At 46.9% G+C, this 23,042-nt stretch overlaps 1 protein-coding gene across 1 annotated transcript; it reads left to right on the top strand.

Moving 5' to 3' along the window:
- The first annotated feature begins 587 nt into the window (after positions 1–587).
- On the top strand, positions 588–8,455 carry AREG (amphiregulin). The gene is made up of 6 exons (XM_030480441.1): positions 588–818; positions 937–1,119; positions 3,644–3,827; positions 4,278–4,436; positions 6,218–6,320; positions 7,266–8,455. The coding sequence occupies exons 1-5, from the start codon at positions 674–676 to the stop codon at positions 6,303–6,305; spliced, it is 759 nt and encodes a 252-aa protein (XP_030336301.1). The 5' UTR covers positions 588–673; the 3' UTR covers positions 6,306–6,320; positions 7,266–8,455.
- The last annotated feature ends 14,587 nt before the right edge of the window (positions 8,456–23,042 follow it).

Below are 23,042 nucleotides of genomic sequence, written 5' to 3'. Positions count from 1 at the left end.
CTGGGGAGGGACTCTTCATCAGGGATTGCAGCGATAGGACAAGGGGTAATGGGTTCAAACTGAAACAGGGGAAGTTCAGGTTAGATCTAAGGAAGAAGTTCTTTACTGTGAGGGTGGTGAGGCACTGGCACAGGTTGCCCAAAGAAGCGGTGAACACTCCATCCCTGGCAGTGTTCAAGGCCAGGTTGGACAGAGCCTTTGGTGACATGGTCTAGTGTGAGGTGTCCCTGCCCATGGCAGGGGGTTGGTACTGGATGAACTTAAGGTCCTTTCCAACCCAAACCAGTCTGTGATTCTATGATTTCCCCCGCCCAGCCGCCTGCCCACCCCCCTCTCCGCCCGTTACTCAGCTATTACTCATGCGCTGCTCAAGCAAAGCCTGGCACCGAGACCCATCACCAGATTTATTACTGAGATCTCCGCCCTTTCTCTCCCGCTTCCTCTCAGAGGAGCTGGGCACAGCAAAGCGCAACCCGACAGCCGGGTGTGCCGGGAGCTCTCCCCGCCGGGACGGGACGGGACGGGACGGACCGTGTCCGGCCGCGCCACGAGCAGCGCCAGGTGCGCATGCACCACCCTCACCTGCCGCCCCGCCCTTGCTGACGCCGCTCCACGTCCCGGCGCGCGAGCGGCGGCCGTCTATAAAGCGGGCGGCGGCGGCAGGCGGCTCCTTATGGAGCGCTGTGCACCGCTGCTGCCGCTGACCGGTCGGCCGCGACACCACCCGCCGCGACACCACCCGCCTTTCCATCGCCGCCCGCCCTGGGAATCGCCGATGCGCGCCGTTGCGCTGATCGCCGCGCTCGCCGTGCTGGCAGGTGCGTGAGGGGACGGAGGGGAGCGGCTGAGGGGTGGCGCGGCGGTTGGGGCCGGTGAAGCGGGGGGTGTCCCCTGCCGCCTTGCCCCCCTGCCCACGGCGCCATTTCCGCCTCACAGCCTGCCGGCCTGTCGCCGGGTCCTCGCCCAACGCCACCGACCCGGAGCGGCTCGGGGGTCCCGGGCAGAGGGAGCCCGAAACCCGCGAGGATGACCCCGTGTCCGCTCCCGACTACGAGGAGGATGAGGAGTACGAAGAGGCGCTGCCCGTCCATCAGTACATCGTGGACGACTTGATCCGAGGTGAGGGGGACGCGGCCAGGCGTGAGGTGGGCCGAGCAGCTGCCTGTGACCACCGGCTTCTTTCTGCCTTGTCTCTCTTGTAAGGCGGTTGCTGCTGCACTTACCTTGTAGAGTACGGAGCAAAAGCATACTTCTGCTTGGAACTCGCGTTCAGAATAGGCTGTCAGGGATGAAAACTCTTGCGTGAGTGCCACAAGGGTGTGTGGAAGCTGCAGGTTAGCCGGTTGCCTGCTGTGCTGCTGCTGTCTTGATAAACCTGACAAGAGGGCTGAGATGGGGTAGCTACCACCTACTTAGCATGGAAGCGTCAGTGAGGTTTATAAGTGCTGTTTTGCCTTAAAAGTGAGATTTATATCAGGCTGTCTCTCTAGCTCCAAGGATTTTTGCGTGTGTGTTGTCTCATGATGGTTTATTTGGGCTGGAGTTGACTAAAATTTCTTGGGAAGCAAACACTTAAACCTCTTAAGTGGCTGTAGGAAAGCTTGTTAAGCGCCTTTCAGGCAATACTTCATTGTTAATAGCTATTGTGTGAATTTATTGGGATTTTTCCACTTATTAAGCTCTGAGGAGATCTTAATAATCTGCCTGACTATGGGGATGAGAGGAATTTTTTTGTTCTGGCTGAACTGCAATTGTAATACAAGCTGGGAGCTTACAAGTGATTTGAACCTCAGTAGGTGTTAGTAGGCAGGTGCTGTTACTCTCTAGGGTGGACTTGGCTAAAATGTTTCCTGTGGAAACACCCCGAGACTAGGTGAAGGGGGACCATGCTCCAGATGCTCAGTCTAGGGAGTTAGTGGATCCTTGCTGAAGCTTTTCATGAGTTGAAGACCTCCAGGGTAAACAGGAATGTCAGAGCTATTGAGCAGTTTGGCCTGTAAAACTACTGACTTGGTGACTTAAGCATTGTATAACTGCACAGAAACTAGACTTGTTACCAAAGGTGGTTGGTTTGTAGACCAGCTCTTCTACTTGGTGTGAGGTTTATCTGTGGAGCCTTCCAGCTGTTATGATTCAACTGCGGGTGGCTTTCCTGCCTGTGCAGCTTTCAGATGGGGACATAGAGATCAACCTGACAAGCTGAGCCTTGAAGAGGAAAGAATGGAAGTGGCCTCAATTATTGAAGTGTGAGCCTAAATGTCAAGTTGAACTGGACAGAACAGGGGCCTCGGCTGTGAGGAGTAAGCTCGCACTTCTAGGACAGGAAACCTTACTGCAGGAACAGTGTCCTCGTTTACATATTAATATAGCTTATGCCGTTTGAATCCGACTTCTGGTTGCTGAAGGCATTTTTGCTTTTAAGTAACTTCAAGCCAGGCTTGTTAATCTAGAAGTTAAAAAGATCAGATGTCTAGACAACAGTGAGCTACACCTCATTTCTTTTTGCAGGCTCTCTTCACTAGAAATACAGGGTTATGAACTAGTTGGATCCAGTTGTGTCCTATTGTGGTGATTGCCTGTATGTGTAGTGCTCTGGGTAAAATATTGTACTACAGAAAATATTTTCAGTAGGCTTGCAGAGCACAGTAGAGCAAATGAAGTGTTGTAAATGGCTCTAAATGGTTCTTAAGACCTATTCAGTCTCACCTGGCTAACTGTTACTCCTCAATAGCAGAGTGTTGCTTTACGGCTTTCAGTGAAGGGATGGTTTCTCCAGAGAACCAGTGTTTTACCGCCTTCCTCTGAGACAATGCTATTGAGCTTTGACTGCTACATGGAGCAGCTAAGTACTTTATGCCCCTTAGTCAGTGTCTGGCTTTAGCTTGTTCTCCCCAGTGAAAGGAAGATGATTGCTCTTGCTTAAATCCGAAGGCTACTAAGTCACCAGCATTTTTAAACCACACTCTTATAGAGGTTTGTCTTAATTGAGATAATGAGGGGCAACAGTAAGCGGGAGAACAAATAGCCTGACTCCTATGGACTATCCTGCCTTCACTCCTTCAGTGCATGCTGCATCTCTCAAAGCAGGAGAACTGGAAACGAGCTATCTTCTGCTGAAGAAAGCACTGCAGGTTATTTGGGAGAAACAAGTATGCCAACTAGGATAGCAAGCTGTCTTGCCTCTGCAAATGCCCAGGACAATCTAGTAATTTATAATGCCTTTCATCACTGATGCAAATGCAGGGTTTAGAGTGATGGAGGCTGTTAGCCTTGTATCTGGGTTGATACAAAACTAGTGGATGATTTGGCTCAGTGTGAACTTGGTGTTCTTTACAAGCCTTTGATTGAACCTGTACAATTTCATTCAAGTATCTTATGCCTTCAGCTCTGCTGCTCTTCATCTCTGGTGGTGGCTCTTAGCTACTTTTGGTCTACATTGCACAGGACTTAATGGTGGTAGTGTTGTGCTTCATGAGCTAAGTTAGCTGCTCTTCTACTGGATGTGAAATGCCCGGCTGCACACTCACCTGCATCCTGTGTTTCCCAATGACAGTGACCATCTCTCTACCCCCCACCAAATTCTGTAATTCACTTTTCGCACAATATAGCATTCCTAGACTGAGTGATCTTGTCCTTTTTTCAGTTGAACCTGTGGTTAAGCCCAAGCCAACAAAGAGGGGGGGTGAGAAGAATTCCGGCAAATCAAGAAGGAAGAAAAACAAAGGGAAAAACAAAAAGAAAGGGACTCCCTGTGAAATGGAATACAAAAACTTTTGCATCCATGGTGAATGTGTTTACCTAGAACATCTGCAGATGGTTACCTGCAAGTAAGTTACTTGTACCTTGTGAGCTAGGCGTGATTGGCATGAGCCGGTAGCGTATGAGGGCTCGGAAGAAAAATTGGTGTCAACTCGGCATGGATCCATCTCCTGCCATATTTTGACTGAGAATCTTTCTGCCATGTAAATTAAGTGATGATGGAATCTGAGATGCATAACAAGCCACTGAACTCATCAGTTGGTCATAAACTCAAACCAAAAGAATGAAAAGGCGTGTCTTCCTGGAACATCACGCCCAAACTAATCTCGACTTGTTGAAATGCTGACAAACCTTGTGCTAGCCCAGCGACTGCATTTCATGAACATGCTCTGAAGCGAGCATCTTGAGATTCATGGGAAACTCTGAAGATGGCTAAGTCAGGTTTGAATGTGTGTGGGTGTCCTTGGCTCCAGGCAGCACCGGAGCTGATAAGCACTTGTGTTAATGTTTACTTGCAGGTGTCATCAGGATTTTTTTGGTGAGCGCTGTGGTGAACAGTTCATGAAGACTCAACGGAAGAATGATGTGGCAGACTACTCGAAGACTGTGTTGGTAGTGGTAGCTGTCCTGCTCTCAAGCATCAGCTTCGTTACTGTACTTATCATTGTGATAGTGCAGTAAGTATATATATATACACATATACACATATACTATTTGGTATCTGCCTAGTTTAAGTGTGAGCAGGACTTGTGTCCAATAGCCCTGAAATGCGTATGGCTCATCCGAATTAACTGGGTGGAAGGCATCCGAAAGGGCTGAGTTCTTATCCTGGCTTGGATGGGAAGCAAGGCCTGAGAAGTTAGTAAGTGACTATGTGTTCACTTACTCTCTTGCTGTTGGCTGTGGGCAGCTTGTGACCCTTGATTTTTCAGACCAGAGCCTTTCTGCTCTTGGTACAACTGGAATAGCTACAGTGCTGCAGAACATAAGGAGGAAGTGGAGGAGGAGTGTTAATGCTGACACAACAGTGCCTTCCCTAATCCTTGTGGAGAAGCTGGCAAGACAGCAGTGCTTTCCCTAATCCTGGGGGAAAAGCCAGCAAGCAGTAGTGTAACAGCCTCATGTATGGCTGCTATTCAGCAACTGGGTGCACATCTAGGGGGAAGGAAGTGGTGCTCCAACTGTCCATTTATTTACAGAGGTTGATGGGCTAAAATACTTAGACTGAGGGGAAGTGAGTGGGGAAATAAATGCTGTTGGTCCCAAATACTGTGCTGCTTGCTGTTAAGATGGAGGGAACAACCATTCCAGCCTAACCATCCTGATGGCTGTGTGGTGGGTAATGGGAGTCTGGGGTCCTGTTGTGAATAAATGAAAAGGTTTCTCTGGGTGCATGTTTTAAACCATACATTAAACTCTTATTTGCACCTGCTAAAAAGCAGTACACAGCAGCTCGTGCCTGCCTCTGCCTTTGCTTCTTGCTGGTGTGTTCAGGAACCAGCGCTGAGGTTAGATAGCATGGGAAGCCTGACTCCAGTGTTTCCAGACTACTGGAGTAGTGCTCCAGGTCTAACACTGCAGCTCCACCGTGATAGAGGTTGGGTCACTGTAGGTGAAACGCAGAAGTTGAGCCTAATTTTAGATCTTGATGAAGTGCATCAGCTGGATGAGGTATGTGCTGTGCCCTTTCTTTGCAGTTCAGCAAACAAGGTGTGCATTTGTCATTCTGCTGTTGCTTCGTGTTTAGATCTGAACTTGAGGAATGCTGGGATGAGCACTTGTTCTCTGAACACTGCCTCATTCCTTGCTGCTAGGAGAGATAACCAGTTCTGTAGCACTGTAAGAGCAAATGATCTTTGTTAGTTTCTGGAGTTCCATGGAGTAGCATTACATTTATTTCATGCTTTGAACCCTCAGAAGCCTGGGGCATGCAGATCATTAATCTGTACCTTCGTCCAGAGAAGCTAGATGGTCTGTTTGGAGCAGTCACTGTAAAAGACTGGAGAAATTGGGGGAAAATTACTAAGCAGCTGTGCTTATGGTGTGCTCAAGAGTCACATTGAGACTCTTGAGAAACTTGAAGTCCACAGGGCTCTGCTGTGAGGAGGAGGAAGGCAGTCTGGTCTCTGCAAGTGCTTGCTAAAGCCACCAGGAAATCTGTCTCTCAGAAAGCTGCCTGGTCCTTTGCTCAGTTGCAGCAATAAACCCTCTTCATCTTGCTGCCTAATTGGGTTGAAGCTGAGAGGCCCTGGCCCTGTGCAGCAAAACTGCCAGTGCGGAACTCAGGGGCTCCTTGATTTTATGGTTAGATATTGCTTGGTGCTGGATGTTTAAAAACTGGCTTGCTTGGAGCTTCCTGGTACTGAGGAGTTGCCTGAGGATCCAAATGACATGAGTGTAAATGCTGCAGGTGTATATCAGTGTTCAAAATGACCCCTAACATGCTGCAATTCCACAGGGTCAGGAAAAAGTGTCCTCAGTACGAAGAGAAAGAAGAAAGGAAAAAACTTCGACAAGAAAATAGAAATGGCCACGTTGGTGTGTAAATGAGGAAAGAGCAGGTATGAAAGCTGACTTGAAACACCTTTCTGTCCTTCCAGGCTGGAGTTGCCCATGTGAGCATTGCTTGCGTGCTTGGCAAAGCTCCTGTTAGCTTTTAATGCTTGAAGTGCCTTGAAACATGTAGGTTACATGCGAATGACTGGCTCAATTTGCTGGTTTCTCAAAACCACCTGAGTTGTGCAAGTTCAACAGCTGTTAACTTTCTGACTTCTGTCTTAAAGAAAAAGTGAGGATAAGAAGCTGTACTGAGATCAGTGGACTTGGGAAGAAAAAAAATTCCTAATATCTGAATAGACAGGCTTAGTGCAAGAAGCCATGGTAGACTGCCATCACGGAAGATGGTGCAGCAGCCAAGAGAATCATTGCCTCTTGTAAGAGGAGTACTGAGCATTTTAATACCTTCTCTGCAAGGCATCAGAAGGTTTCTGGAGCTTGGAGGCTACAGATCAAGAAAAAGCTTCTAATTCTATGACCACCATAGATAGCCTCTCAGCCAAGTTTCATACCGTCATAGCAACTGAGTACTAATGCTTCTTGGCCCAGGTGGATCACTCCTGGGAGAGATCTAGTGGATTTCAATGAGCAAGCAAGTTGGTAGTCTCTGGGCAAAAGTGTACCTAACAGCAGATTCCAGGACCCTTATTGAATAGGAGTTGTATTAGAAGTTGAAGGAGGAAGCTATAAAGGATAGCCCTGAGAAGTTCTGGCAGAGCTCAGAAGTTTTGCTTTGCTGCATGTCAGCTACAAACCTTGACCAGCTTTGTCCAGTGGCAGTCGGAGGGTTTTGCTCAAAGTTTGCTTGAAGCTGAAGAGTTTCTAGCAGAGTGTCCTCAGATATATGCACAACCTTAGCCTGCCAGCTTCGGATGTAGGTTTGACATGGTTCTAGCACAGAGTGCTCGTGTTCTGGGTGGTGATTAACATGCTTGGTCTGCCCCTTGCAGAACAGTTCTGATGTGGCCACTGCCAAGCTGCAGCGTACCTCTGGCTATCTGACACATCCCCCTGGACACTGTGGGCTGGAGCTGTTGCCACTAAGCCCTGATTCATCCAGACAGAGGCTGCTGCAAGAAGATCTCAACATGCCACTTGCTGCTGAATCGCTTGTTGGGGAGGACAGTTACTGGTACATCTTGGCACAATTATGTGGAAGGAGCTGCCACTACAGGGTAGAGGACCTGCTAGAGACTACTGCTGCTGAGCCCTCTCATCGGTGCTGGAGCTCTGGTCTCTGCTGTTGTGTGGATGGACTTTCTTCTGTTAGCAAGTCTCCTTTGGCAGCTCTAAATTGAAGGGAGAGAGCTCATTGTGGCTTTCGGGAATGGATGGAGGGGAGAAAATTCCTTTCCCTCTCTCAAAGTGGAAAAGGGAAGAGTTCTGGATGGCTTCTCTCCCTAGACCTCAGCAGATGAAAAACATAACTCTGCTGTCACTGTGCTCCCTGTTGATATCAGCTTCAAAGAACTTCATCTCTAGTTCTGACTTGCAGGGTGTTGGTGACAGATCTTTGTCAGCCACACCTGGGTTCTGTTACTGTATGTGTGGAAAGTAATCCCTCTGAACTCAGTAGGACTTGTGTGAGTGGAACTATCCATTTTTGTGTGTGCTAACCTGAGTTAAAATTAGTCTACTCAGGGTGCTGAGAGAGTAGATGCAATATCCAAAGCTCTGTATCTGAAGGAAAAGGCTCCTGCTCCAACAAGTTAAGCCTGGACCCATCAGTTATAAAGAGAAAACTACTTCTGTTACCCAGACGCTTGCTGCTGCTTTAAGCAGCACTTAAGTGTAAAATGCTTTCCATCAGATCCAGCCTGTTGAACTTGGCCAAGAACCTGTTTCTTTGAAGAATAAAATTCATGAGCTGATACTCTGCAGGCAGTGGTCTCCTGTGCTCTACCTTCTGGTGCAAAGAACTTGACTTACCTCAAACTTTTCTGACCCAAGTGTCCTTGGTTTCTTGAACTGTCCATGCAGTCTTGAGCACAGAGTATTATTTGAGTTCAGTTTCTTCTTGGAAGAGTCAATGTGTTCTGTATAAACAGAGCAGAATTCTTCTGGTAGCAGAGAAACACCATTAATTGTCAAGTCATATCTGTAAATGTGTAAATATTTATTACTGTATTTAATATTTAATGTTTCCATAACAAACTTATTTATTTTATAATTAAACTTTTTACATAACCTAATCATGGTAAGATTTTTTTTTTTTTCCTTGCTCTTGGGAGTATGTGTAAACACTTGAAATTAGAGCTTGGTTTCTCCTCAAAGCAGGAATTTCAATGTCTAAGAGCAGAAAGCATGGCTGTGAAGAGCTACAGTCATGTGTGAAGCTGCTCTCGCAGGAGTGCAAGTTGTTTGTAAACATCATGTGCAAATGCGAGTACCTGTTTTGGTAGGAAGTCAATTTGATTCTACTACAAAGGAATCTTTAATTTACTGAATTAGGGAGGGCTTAAGTCATCCATCTCATTGGAAGCAAAGTCTGAAGCTGAAGTTTGAGTCAAGGAGTATCCCTTTGCTCTGGGCTCAAGGGCTGGGAATACTGGAGAGGGGAGACCCTTTCATCTCTGTGTGGTCAGAGGGAGTTTGGACAGCGGCTTGAGACTCAGTCTTAAATAAATGAGGAAAAGCAGAAAAGCCTCAGGCCAGTGACTCCCTGAACAGAAAGCGAGCCTTGGCCTCTGCGTTCTACCTTGAATTTCTGTTCCTCTCCAGGTAGTTTTCAGTCCAACTATGTGCTGATGTTCCCTCTAAACACTTCTGCAGTGAGTTGCAGTCTTAAGTTCAGAGTTGCCTGAAAAAATGAGTATCAAGGGAGTGAGTTTGGTTTTAAAGCTGCAGTTATGATGGAGAACCTTCTTTTGAGGTCCTTTTCTCAAAAGCATTCTCAAGGGTGTTGCTGGCTGTGGGTTAGCTTCAAGCAAAGAATAAGACAAAAGAACCAGCCAATTTGAATGGGGATCCAAGTTGTGTACCCACAGCAGGAGTAGTCCAGAGTCCTGTCTGGAGTAACATTTGCCTTGGCCTCTGGAGTTACCAAGCAGTTCTCAGGCTCTGAGAGCAGCCTGCACGGCATATAGCTGAGGTATGTATTGCAACATCTCTTGGGAAGACTGCAAGACTTCATTCCAGGGAACTTGCTTCATTACCAAAGTAAACAGCACTGCTCCAAGTGGCTTTTCCACAGACATTTGCTATTAGGGTTCTGGCAAGAAAAAGTGTTTCTGTTGGTCATGCCAAGCTTTTTGCTTTGGAGTAAACAAGCTCAATCTCGGTGGTAACTGTGCCATAGCCTAGTGAGAGTGGGGTTAGATTACAACTCCCAGTTGAAAGCCAAGAGGCTTTTCTTCCAGAAACTCTTCTATCTCTACTCTTCTTCCTGAAGTAAATAGCAGTTTTTCTACTTGATAGGCTAAATGAATGCCAGCATAGAAAACAGCAGTTTTCTGGTTTTCCTCTCTATCTTGAAAGCCTAATGGAGTGAAGCCACTAGAGTAGCTTATAACTTCCTTCTGTTGTATTTTGTACTCTGGTTATGGAGTGGGCTGGAGGCAGTTAGTTGCTGGGGAGACCCAAGTGTGCTATTTCTAGGAGGGCAGACTCTTGAATGAGCATCAGTTGGTGGTGTCCTGACTTGGACTTGAACTCCTATCAATAATTGGGAAGGAAAATCATTATGGAGTCTCCTTAGCTGGAAGCTTGGAAACACTGGAGGGCGGGCTTCACAGAAGGTTTGTTCCTCTTTAAGGATCTAGGTTGCAGCTAGGTTGTCTGAGAGGTGGGCAGCCAGCAGCTCCCTCTTAAAGAGGCTGTTTGTTATGGGTCAGTGCCATCCAGCATGGCTGCAGTGCTTGCTAGCAGAGCACTGCTGTTCAGTGCCCAGGGAAGGGCTGCTGCCTTGTGCTGACAGGGAGCTTCTCCCGCTCCCTGCAGTGCCTTGCTGAGCACTGCAGAAGGTTTGCCGGGTTTGCTGAGGGAATTCCTTTTTGAGGAATGTAGTACAGGGAATCGAGGCAGATGTGTATGGAATTCAGAACTGATATACAGCTTTGCGTTAAAAAACAAAACCAAAAAACACAAAAAACAAACCCCTCCCTTAATTGAGTTTTTAATCAGTTATAACTTCTAGCAAGCAGTAAGGTTTTATTCTACTTGAGCTATGGCCCTGACTAATAACATTTTACTGCCAGTTTCCTGATGTAGATGTGATGCACAAGCACCATCAAGACCTACAGTGTCCAGCGGGTTGGCTGCTTGAACAACACAACTGATGGGTGGAACTGTATGTTTGCAAGTCTCTTGCTGTCCAAGGATGCTACGCTTGTGTGACAAGCAGATCTGATCGGCTGAAGGGCAAGGCTAAAGATCAGTTTTATTGTTGATCCTGCACAGCCAGGTCTTCTCTTCAAGATATATATGTCATCTGGCTTTTAACCTGCTCCCGTCACATGGAGCTACCATAATTCTAGTAAGCATGCCTGGGTTTCTGGGCCCACATCTTGTTAGTAAGTTATGCCTCCAGATTTTCCTTGACCTTCCAGTGGCAATGTTAATTTGACAAGAGAGCTTCTGTGTCCTTGTCACTTGCAGCTGCCTCACCTGAGATCTGGAAGAGTGGCCTGGTCTTCTTGCACAGTTTTCTGCACACACAGCTGATTTTGCAAGATAGTTTTGATATCCAGATCAGTGTCCAGGAATTTTGGTGATGTGAGGGTCATGTCTGCTTGCACAACTCCTTCCTCTTTCCCAAATGTTTTGTTGTCCATAATTATGGCATTTTGCAGGGGGAAAAACCCAAAACAATAGCTCCTCACAGGGTTTATTTATATTTGTGGAGCTTTTGAGTGTGTTGCAGTTGTCTATGGCCACAGTAGCTTCCTGTCTACTTCTGGCTTTTGCTTCCCTCTTCCTTCCCTCCTTCTTGTATGGCCCTTTTCCCTCAGAGCAATAGCAGATCTTACTTTGAATCTTGGCCTGCTGGCTATTACAGGCAGGGCACTTCTTCCACCTTGGAGTTGGTTGATGCAATTTCCAGTAACTGGTGCAAAGTTTTGAGTTCTAAAAATAATTTTGGGTGTTTTTTGTCTTACCTAGCCTATTAGTGCCACAAATACTTAAGTGAGCCACCTGCACAAACCTATCCAAAAGCAAAGTTTTTAATGGGGACAAATGCTTGCCTCTCTTTGGAGAGGTTTTCTTGATGCACTAAAGGTATGTCTCACTTCGGTGCACAATTCTGCCATCACTTGGTTCTTGAGGCATTATCTTTCATAGGAAGTGGTGGCTTTGCCTCCTTGGTGGCAGCTTGAATGCAGTGAGCAAGCGTGCTTGAGGAGCAGGAGCCACTTGTCAGTGTTGGAGACCGTTCAGATGAGGTAGATCAGTGAACAGAAGGGTCAGACAGCCTTTAATAAGAAGTAAACCTTGATTCCTTCTCATTTCTGTGAACAAAGCTGTACATACCTATCGTTCCTTTGCTGGTTACACCTTCCTTGAGTAATCCTAGTTTACTGCAGGTCTGGCTTTGCCTATGATTCGTGAGTGTGTTAGGTTGAGACAGCTATGCCTGTGAATGTCAGAGGGAAACAGCTATGGTTTGCTTACTGAGGATGTAGGCCCAAAGCCAAGGAAGCAGCATGTGTGCCTTTTTCAACCAAAGGAAACCTGTGAGGGGGGACGTCTTAAGTCCAAGGTAAAGAAATGCCTTCAAAATACGCTTTCCTAGTAAGAAGAGTAACATGCTTTCTTAAGGGGGAAAAAAAAAATTCATTCGTACTCTTTTTGTGTCATTAAGACATATCTTTTTGCACATAATTCAGAAAAGAAAGCCTCTCCTCAGCTTAATATTTTTTGGCTGAAATACTGCAGCCTGTTCTCTTTGCACTTTGGGACAAAAAGCAAAGCTAAATAGTCTGAGAGTCTGATCTAATCTGGCATTTCCAGTACGTCTTAACCTAGATGTCATACCCTTATTCCAATGCCATGCACTCTAAGTCAGACAACACCATTGCTGCATCTAACTGCCTTTGAATTCTTGCTATTGATGCTTTGGTCTAGACCTTGCAAAACAGCTTCCTTTTTCGAGTGTGGTTTTCCTTACAGAGCTGGCAGTGGATTTGTATTTGAGTATCAGCCAGCCATCACTTGGAGACTGATCCTGGTAGCTGTCTCAGCTTTTAGCTTCAAGACTTCCCTTCCTCTTGCATCCTTTGCCCTCACATTTCTGAGCAGCGTGACTTAAGTTCAGAAGTGATTAAAGCTGCACACAAAAAATGCGGGTAGAAAGAGTTGCAAATGAACCTTTCAAATGTAATTTCCATAGGCACAAAGCTAGCGTGGTTCGCGTTGATACCTGTCTGCATTGTTTCTATACCCTATCTGCCTCCTTCCAGTGAAAAAGCCCATCTTACACGCAGAGATGACTACTGTCAGGCATGAAAGGCAGACACCTCTCGAGTGGAGCAGAATGGAGCAAAACCAAACCAGGGCTTCAGGCAACAAATGTCCTGTCAGGTCTTAGTCCCTCTCGTCTATGATTAAAGCTTTTCAAGAACATGAACAGTGGCTGTGTGTCTTAATCCTGGTCAGATGTTCTACACAAGTGCTAGTGTGGTGCTTGGAAAAGAAAGCAGCAGTGGAAGGGGGAGTGAGGTGGAAGGACGGAGTAGGAGAGTAGAGCAAAATGGGCCAGAATAAGCACAGGATTTTACATCATGACTCTCTAACAAATACCCCTGCCATGGAAAAATAGGAACTTCCCTCTCAGTTTTGAAGGCTTCCCTATGATAAGTCCCATGAGCTCTGTTACCACCTATGGAGGAGTTCTTAAAGTGCTAAATTCAACCAATACCTCTCTCATACCACCACAAATATTAAGGAAAGACATAGCAAGGAATATTAAGGCATAGTAAGGAATGGCCCCAGTGCTCTTGAAGTGCATGCCAGCGTTTCAGTGGCTAACAACAGAAACCATTTCCAGGCCTTTCAGAAGCCTGTATTACCAGCAGCAGTGAGAAGAAAAGGATTCCCTCAGCATTGGTGCACACTTACTTTGCTCGATTACTGCATAGAAAAGTTAAGTTTATGAGATACCATATAGAAAAGCTATGTTGCCATTAGGTACATAGCCATGCCTTTAAAAGAGAAGATGTGAAAGAAGACATGAGGTCCACGGACAAAAACGCTCATTGGTTTCAAACCTCTCATTAGGTGCACAGAAACTGCTTCTGTACCTACAAGCTTGGTGTCAGTACTTGCAAATAGATATAGCCAGGGGAATTTGGTATTTCGAGCAGCCTCTCTGCAGACGCGAGGGTAATTCTGCTTGCAGTGGAAGATATGCAATGGCTGCTTCTATGCGTGGTCCTTGGGTTTATATTAAAACAAAAAAAAAGAGAGAGAAAGATCATTAGCGCTTCTTCTCCTCTGTTCTGTGTCCATCCCAACAGCGCAGACTGGAATTGAACTGGTTTTTCTGTGGGCTGGCAGGATTTACATAAGAAATCACTTACTGCGATGCTAATGAGCAAGCAGTGCAAGACTCAACAACGTGTCTGTTAGCAAAAGTATCGCAAGGAAAGGTGGGAAGGGGTGGTGAATGGTGATGGAGGGCAGCTTGTTACACATCACCGCTGGCTAATCTCTGTCCCAGTAGCATCAGTGTGAGTTTTGCCATTGATTTAGTGGGAGCTCCAGGAAAAGGGCAGTGTTCAGGAGATCCCATCCTCTTGCTGGGTCTGAAAAATTCTGCTTTCAGACATGGTTTAAGCATTTCATAATTCTCTTTGTCAAGACTATCTTGGCTTGTGCTAAGAGCTGCTTTTGTTCAGGAGGCATATATAGGTAACTGAGGCCTTCCCAGTGCATTTGCAATAGAGTTTAAACACATGGTTGGAATTTGCATCCTTCTCTCTGTTCAAACCCTATTTCTGGTTTTACCTGGTTCTGAAGTGTACTTAAGCCATGCCCAGTGTTCAGCCGTTTCATCTCCAGGATGCAATGAAGTTCACATTCTGCTGCAGAGCGTGTCACATAAAGCTGTTGTACACCAAGTCCCAAATGGGAGTAGGATGAATGTTGCCACTGAAATATCTCTGTCCTTTACCAGCTCACAGTGATGTTGCACAACAGCCTCTCACAAATCCCAAGTGATTGCACTACGGTTCAACACTGTGATTCAACATCCAGGGTCTCGCTGGTGCTGGGGAGATGCTCCATACAATGGTAAACTCACAGCAAAACAAGGCAGCTTGTGCCTTCTTGGGAGGAGCTAATCCATACCAAGCATTGTCTTCATCAGGTGTTCCCAAATTTAATGAAGGCTGATAGCCTTTCGTCCCCTTGCTCAAATTTTGTCATAGCCATCCCCCGCCTGGGCTCAGCCTTTGAGCCAGTCTGGAGGGAGCTCTTTGGAAAGCAGCCAGCTGGTCTGCCAGGAGATTGGATCCAATTGCATTAGCATGGGAGCAGGAATGCTCCCGGGGCTGGTGGGACCAGTCCTGACTGGTTTTCCCAAAGCTCCTCCTGCAGGAGCTCCTGCAAGGACATCCACTTACCTCATCAGAACCCGGGCGATCCAGGGATCTGGAAAGTAGAACAGCTGTTATTACCTGGCAAAAGCAGGGAAGGGATTAACCCCTCCCTGGGCTCCAAGCCCAGTGACAGTGAAATGATAAGCAAAACAGCACCAAAAATGCTACCAAGCCGTATCTTCCACCGTCATGGCTACAGAGCTATCACAGACGAACATCTACCAAAACAAGGATGAGCCAGGTACTTGTTTAGTGGAAGATGAAATCAATTGGTCTGTGCTGATTAACAGCTGATGATACAGATAACTTTATGGAAAGCACTTGCCTTTCAGAAAGGATGTCTCGGATTGACTGCTTTGTGCAGGGTTATCAAGGCTTGTGACTTCACTATGAACCCTTCCATCAGCAATGGTGCTTCAGGGAGGAAACACTTGTAATTTTTGGTCTTTTATATGAGCAGCGTTTCAGTATGAAGCTTTGGAGGAGCTTAAAGTATTTTGTATGTGTGCACATCAAATCTAAGTATCTATAGTTGCGTGGTACTGTGGAGGACTAGATGAGGCAGTCCCTTCAGGGGCCCAGTCCCTAGAGATGCTTAATGGTGTGTTGCACAACGGTCTGGCTCCTGGCATGGAGGCATGGCCTGAGAACCTAAAGTTTCACATACCTATTTTGAGGTATTTTTCTGGCCACTAGGACCAGAAGGGTGGAGTTCACTATATGACATAAATGTTACCCTAAAGACTTTAGAAAATAGCAAGACTTACTCTATTTCCTCTCCTGATTTTCAGAGTCACCATCGTGATTTGGGAGGCCTGACTGCCAACTGTAATATGGCTTAAGCTGGGAGCCCAAGACCACGAGTGAGAAGCCATCTTTGACCTCAGCAGGTAAGTTTCCATCTCCCGTCCAGGCAGCATGGGAGCGTGATATGGGCGGACATTCCAGCCCAGCTCATCTCAGGTGCTCTGAAGGAAGTAGGATAGGCAGCAGACAAACCCTCGGGCCTGCTTATGAAATATTCCTATGCAGGAGCTCCCAAAGTGAAGTGTGGGGAGGCTCAGTTACCAGGGGAGGAGGAAGCAGGGGTTGAGGGGTGGCAGTTTACTACTAATACCATGACCTATGCAAAAAGAAGCCTGACAATTGCTTCTTCACCCCCCTGCCTTGCTAATGACTATTGAAAAAGTTGTATCCAATGCAAAGCATCTGGAATGACTTTGTAGCACAGAGAACATTGATTAAACAGATGGTATCACTCGTGAGCACGGCTGAGGTGGTGACCTTGTACATGTCTTGGGGAGAAACAGGATATGCCACACAAGAGAGTGCTTTGCATTGGCTTGCTGTGCCCACACACCTTCTGCCGTGACCTGGTGTGACGTGTCTGCCTGGCCTTCCAGAGAACACTGACAGATACGCTGCTGTGGCTCACGTGGCTGATCGCAGCTCAGAGGCCTGGCTCAGAGGTGTGATTGGGGCCACCGAGGACAATGACAGGGGACTGGGCAGAGAGAGCCACATGATGGGTTGTTTCCTCTCTGTGCCGCTCTGCCAGGAAGCGTTCATCCTGTCTGGGGTACAGCCTCCTGGTGCCTCCTGTTCCTCCTTGCTGTAGTCTCTGTCCCATAGGCAGTGTGGTACCACTGTGCCTGCGAGCAGCTGCTCCCCCCATATTTGTGCCCTTCTGAGCTGTGAGTTGCAGTGTGTTTTCCCAGGAACCCCAATCCTCTGGTTTCCCTTCCTTAGAAAGCTGAGATTTGTTAAGCATCCCTTTTCTCTCCACCCTTTCACCCTTTTGTCAGATTGGTGAAATGCCTTCTCAGAGAATCACCACAGCTAAGTGGGGAATTCATCCCTGGCACAGACAAAGACCTGGCAGTTGCAGGGTCTCCCATGATACTCAGCTCTGTGTGTGCACTTCTAACTTTTGGGATTCACTTGTGACCATTAAAGGTCCCATTAGTGTAACAACACTGCTGAGATGTCCTGGCCCAGCATCAGTGTGATGGTGGTGCCTTTCCTGGACCTCTTTGCTGTCTCCTTCAGGTTGTGCTCTCTAAGCTCTTTCCCCATTTTGTCCAAAACGTGTGTGTTCTTGGCTGTTGCTGCGAGGGGAAGGTTGGCTGGAAGTGCCAACAAGATGCAGGCAGGTTTTGCAGTGTCTGGGGTGTTACCTCACCCTATGGAGCCTGCCTTGAAGAGATGAAGCAACCAAGACCTCATCTCACTGGCTGCAGTAGTGCTCTGTGACCTCCTTTCTTTCAAAGCTGTAGGAAACCAGCAGCAGGGATTGACCATTGCTTCATGCTTCCATCAGCCTCCACAGCTCCTCAGACGCTAATGTAATTTATAATTTCCAGAGGATAAACCAGATTGATCTGTCCTCTGTAAAGTCAGACTGCTCAACTCTTGTTCATTGAGCCTTCCTTAAAGGTGATAATCAGATAACACCAGGAGCACAAGAGTTAGTCTGGAGATTTCATCCCACTGCATGCAGCTTCCCAGAAAGGTTTCTTTCCTCCTCTAGCTAGGCAGGAGGGAGACAAATTCTCCGTTAGTGAGGTGTCCTAACTACAAATCTGTTTCTTCTCTGCCTCGCAGCTGATGAGGTGTTACCTACAGCTTACAAAGGGGGCACTGAGCCAGGAGTAGAAAACCAGCCTCTCTATTCATATTGGCTTCCTGATGCAATCTCACACCTGCCTCCCAGTGCTGGTGCAACCAAAGTGTGGCTGCTTGTGCTCACTGCCAAGTCTAAGTCATATTGGTTGCACCCATGTGCTATTCCAGCTGTGGATGCTTAGCCCCCAGAAGAGAGGGCCTAGTTGAAGGTCTCAGTCACATCAGGCCTCCCTCACCAGGATTTTTGGTGAGTCACCAGAAAATGAGAGGTAAAGAGAATTTGCTGTGAGAAATGCCATGCAGTCATTGATTCCCAGCCTACCGTTGCGGGTTTGTTTCTTTCCGTGCTGCCAGGACAATGTGTAGTCTCTATAACTGGTTCTCACCCATCCACTATTTCAGGATCTAGGTGTATCTACTTAGTAGCAAAAATTTATATAGGTTAATTCCCACACTCCCAATGAATGAATCATTAAGGGAACAAAGAAAGATGCCTCCTTTAAAGTATCACTGCCACCTGCATTATGAACATACGCCCAGGTTTACCTGTGCATATTTAACCCCTTATCAGAGCAAATAAATGACAGTCAGCTCTGGCACTGGCATGGACGGCAGGAGGAAACACGTTCCTGCACTTGAAAGTGGCGTGCAAATCACAGAAGAATGCTGAAAAAGAAAACAAAACCCCATATAGGATTCACTTAACTACAGCTAGAGCTGGCCAGAAGTATGTTCCACCTCTCACAGCCTTCAGTTTCCAGGCATGTTGTGGAAGAGTGATACCCTGCAGAACTGCTTAGCATCTGACAAAACTGAGCTGGAAATGTGTACCTCCCACTAGGAAAGTCCAAAAGGCTCCTTGCTGGTAATTGATGAGCATTTTGCACGGAGCAGCTGACAGTCAAAGCCAAAGTATGCAGTAGCTTCCAGGGGGAGCAAATTGTTTCTTCCTGAATGCAAGTAAGAACATCATCCCTTTCAGCTGAGAGCTGCAGATTGGCCTGAATTGCAAGGGGGAAGAAGGGGGATGGCAGTATCTCCCGAGTGTTTTTTCCCACTTGGTTAGGTTGTCAGTATACAGTCTGCAAAGAGGTGTGCCCCAAGGATGTGAAAGGAGATAAGCCACTGAACTGTATTAGCACATGAAAGAAAAAACAGTGGGAGCTTCCAAAGGATGGCAAAGGTTCAAAACCTGCTCACAGAAGCACATAGTTGTGGATGATTGCTGCAGCACACTCCTCCAGCCGGAGGTGTGGCAACCTAGCCTGAGATGAGAACCCAGCAGAAAGTGAGTAATGCCAGTGCCATTCTTAGCAAGGAATCCTATTTTTAGTACACATTGGCTTGGAATATGAATGGCTTTAAAATCAAAGAGCCAGTGAAAAGAGAACTCCAGTGAAAGGCGCTGACTACAAAGGTAACAGTAGAGCCTCCCTCTGAAGATGACCCCAGGACACACAATGGCAGGAACCGAACAGCATAAGCTCTTTGGCCCATTGCTCTGCACTTGCACTGCCCTACTCCCCTCCCTTTCAGGCACCGTTAGAGGCAGGATCCTGGACTTATCTTTTGGTCCCTGCACTCTGCAAGCACCCAGTAAAGTGCCATGCAGCCAGGGACTTCAGCCAGCCAGGAAGATAGGGTACAAGAAGTCATCAGGCAGCAGACATACGCAAGAGGTGAACTGATGTCATTGTGGTGGATCTACCTTGCCTCCAGAGGAAGGACAGAAGTCCTGTCTTTTGTTTCCATCAGTGAATTAAATACGGAGGGGAAGCACTGTGGTAAGATTTCCCAGTATGCCCAACGCTGAGTACTCCAAAGGATTTGGTCGCCTGATCCCTGCTGAGGTGCTGGCACTGAAGGGAAGATAGTGCCTAACTCCCTTTGCATTCCAAGCTACTTAGAAAATTAAAAGTCCTGCAGGAGCAGTGGCCAGTGCTGCTATCATATGATTTGCAATGCTTGGATCACTGTTTGGATCCACAAACTGGATCAATTTGCTTACAAAGCACTGTAAGCAAAATACTGTACTTTGGGAGTCAGATGTGTTTCACAGGTTGGCTAATTCTGGCAGGGATGACAGGACGTTTGCCAACATGTGTTGTGTTATAAGAGCTGCAGTCTTTGTAAGACCCAGCTTACTCAAGGCAGGAAAGAGACTGAGAGTAGTGCTGCAAAAGTTCCTCTCTTTCTCTGGGGCAAGGGGTTTGCCTTAGAAGGGTTGTGACATATCCTGTTTCCTGTGGGTGGTGGCTGGAAGGGGTCAGCTATCTGTATTGATCCAGCAACAGTCACAGCCACGGCTGTCAAATTGTTATTGCTATGCACACGCTGTCTGTGTGGAAAGGAATGCCACCTCATTGCTGAAGAGCAGGGACATTAGTCAGGGCTGTGCCAGAGGTAGCTGGATCAAACAGCCATTCCCATCCCAAGCCTCCCATCCCAAGCTGTTCTCAACACAGCTGTTAAAAGCCAACTCCAGCAAGCTCCATTTCCTCTTCCCACATTTGCCTGGAGTGTGTCTTCAGAGGAGGAACAGATTTCAAAATACTCGTAAGTTGCTGCTGGTTTGGACCAACTGTCATATTTGTAGCATACCAAACAGGCACGGGAAGTGACGATCTCCATGTGTCCCTCCAGGATACCCTGGGTCTCTGCAGCGCAGCAAAAGGGAGACATCTCCACACGCTCTGTGTAGGTGTACATGGACTTTCTGCAGCTGTGGAAAGATCCCCAGGGAACCAGAGCTTTGAGGTGGCTCTGGCCACGCCACCTCTGTGTCACCAGCTTTCCAAAGAAGACCAACAAGGCTTTAAAACTCCAAAGCTGGTTATATTAGAACATAAACCAGAATGATTAAATTCTCGAGTAGGACCAAAAGTACACAGGGTGGGTTGAAAACAGGAGCTGTTATTGGTAGTAACACTTCCCCTCTACACGCAGACATCTCTGTGCAGGGGCTTGCTGTCTGCCAACTCAGTGGCTCTGGATTGCAGTAAACTGCACAGTCCCTTCTGCCCCACAGAAAGAGGCAAACCTCTCTTTCTTATCTTTGGGGTCTAGCCAGACCTCTGAGCAGTCTGCCTGTTTGAAAGAGAAGAGGACCCAAAGGAGAGCCAATAAAGCAGATAGATACTGTCTCTCACCATGACTCAGAAATGGATAGTCTGGCTGGCGGTTTGTACATGTGTTGCAGACAGGGCTGTGATTTCTGGAGATCTAATGCCCTGACTCATCTGTAGGACACCTAGAAATCCTGGGCAAATATCCAGAGGCCTCACATTCTGTCTGGACACCATTTCACAGCAGAAAAGGAGGAAGAAAGTGGTGGTTTGTGGGACCTACTGTGTATTGCGTACAGATCTGACCTGCCCGCTGCTCTACCATTTTGCCTCAGTTAAGAGACATAGAAGTGACTTTGCCCTTCTTGTTCTCCATAGTCTTTTAGTGTAAATAACAAAACAAAACCTATCTCTCCGCTGTTATATTACAGTATGTCAGAGAGCCAGGGCACCTTTCGGAATGGATTTTGCTTTAAGAGCAGATGGTGAAGGTAGTGGGATCTAAGAGGTGGTTGAGAACCGCTCAAGAAAGCCTGTGGTGAAGAGGGAATGGCGTGGGAGATTCTTGTTTGGTATTTGCTTTGCTGTGCAATATTAGAGGTACCATTTGGGGTTCCTCTCCTTTTCTAATTGATGGGACATGGAGCAAAATTAGGAAGTTTAGTCTGATGTGGCACTTAGCATTGACCTCTGAGTCTGCCCAATGGTAACTATCACTGTCAACAAAGGGATGCTTTGCTCTGGTCTTTGCCCATCTTCCCTGTGCCAGGTCCAGCCCATGTGATTTGCCACACACGGGTTATAGAGGCTAGGACCCCAAGTGACCTCCCGCTGTTAACACATGCAGCTGCAGGAGATACTGAAGTTCACGTGAGAAGGTTCAGGTATGCGAAGCAGTGGGTGTGATCTGAAGGCTCATGTGTTTGTTTTAGAGGCAAAGAAACACAGTTTAAGACTTCAGGTGCTCTCCTTTGATGAACATATAATCTCATGTGGGGAGACTCTGCAAGGGAAGTCCTGCCCTAGGATCAGCAGAAGGGGTTCTTGCTAAAGTGCCTGACCATGAATCCAGGGAGGGGATAATTCAGAGAGCATACTGCTTTTCTGTCTTCTGATCAGAATGGCTGTCTACCAGATCCATGACATTAGTCCAGGCAGAAAGAAATGTTGTAGCAGGGTCTCATTTCACCCTTTTCAATCAAAAAATCTTTAAGTTATTAGATAATGATCATTCAATTTTTACCATTTTTTAAATTATTATTTGTTTCTTGAAAAATGAAGAATCCACTCAAAGAAACAGAATGTTTTGTTTTGAGTAAGACATTTTGTTTGACCTGGAGTTTTGTCTTGGTGTGTGTTTTCATTTAGGAGTTCTCCAGGCTGCCTGGCGGGGACAGAACACAAAATACATATGTGAAGGTACCTACCCATTCCCTCACTGGCTGCTGCACACAATTTGGAGATATCTTTGTTTACAGGAAGGTGACCTAGGCATATGGCTTTGTCCTTGCTGCTTATCCACCCAAACACACCTCAGAGTAAAACTATAAATAGTTTGGGATCCTTTAAGACAAAATACAGGTGCAGTCTAACCACATCGCTTGGTCCGAGTTTCATGGGTGACAGAAGGAGCCCTACTGAAATCTATGGGTAATTTTCACCCCCTGAAGTCACTAACCGTGGTGTTTTCCCTCTGATCTCAACAAGGCAGAGTTGGGCCCATGCTGAAGACTGTGGAAGATGCAGCTCTGCAATTGTGGATGTGGTCCCATCGCATCTTGTGAACTCAGTCATGTTTCACCACCGTAAGAGACAGCAAGGTCTGGCAGCTCGACTCGTCCCCAGCGCCTAAGTGCTTAACTTATACCGGTTAGTAACTAAATACACAGCAGAATTGAGGCCAAAGCTCCTAATAGCAAGTATTGTCCAAGTTTTGTGCAGTTCTTTTTCTCTGTTGGGGAGGCAGGAAAGAACAGGTAGAATAACTACCCTCGTGTTGGAGCAGTTTGGGTTTGCCTGGGCAGTTTGCAACGCACTGAGTCCTGATGGTCATTTGCTCGTTTCCACCATGTCTGTGTGCAAATCCCCTGGGTTTTCATAAGGTGTCCCCCAGGAATGAAGTGAATGAGAGGAGCAGGCCCTGGCTGGGAGGACAGAGCAGGATAGAAATGGGCTCTTGGTTTCAGTAGGAGACAGTGAGGAACTGCCGTGAGTCTGGGTGTGGAGGAAATATGTCAAGTCTTTGAGCTGGGGCTGGATGGCTCTGAAAAGCAGGGAAAGCAGGAATAGGGTTGGTAGGGTCTTGGTGAAGCCACCTGACAAGTACATCTGAGGTGGAGCAATAACAAGCAGTGTAAAGCCAGCCCACAGAAAAGGAGTATGATAGTGGAGAGGTGGAGACTAAAGAGATGGGCAGAGTCAAGAGTGTCAGTGCAAGGCTGCTCTGGTGCTGAGAGCAGATGATTTCGAGCCCTAAGTTGTGCTTTTGTGCCAGCTTAAA

The sequence above is a fragment of the Strigops habroptila genome, chromosome 3 (genome assembly GCF_004027225.2).
Source record: "Strigops habroptila isolate Jane chromosome 3, bStrHab1.2.pri, whole genome shotgun sequence".
NCBI lineage: Eukaryota > Metazoa > Chordata > Aves > Psittaciformes > Psittacidae > Strigops > Strigops habroptila.
This window is presented reverse-complemented; position numbering and strand designations above follow the sequence as displayed.

Bases quoted from the DNA above. Each gene is read 5' to 3' on its own strand.
- AREG (XM_030480441.1), top strand. From the start codon at position 674: ATGGAGCGCTGTGCACCGCTGCTGCCGCTGACCGGTCGGCCGCGACAC. The intron at 1,120-3,643 runs GTGAGGGGGACG...TCCTTTTTTCAG, and splicing joins CGTGGACGACTTGATCCGAG to TTGAACCTGTGGTTAAGCCC. The intron at 3,828-4,277 runs GTAAGTTACTTG...GTTTACTTGCAG, and splicing joins CTGCAGATGGTTACCTGCAA to GTGTCATCAGGATTTTTTTG.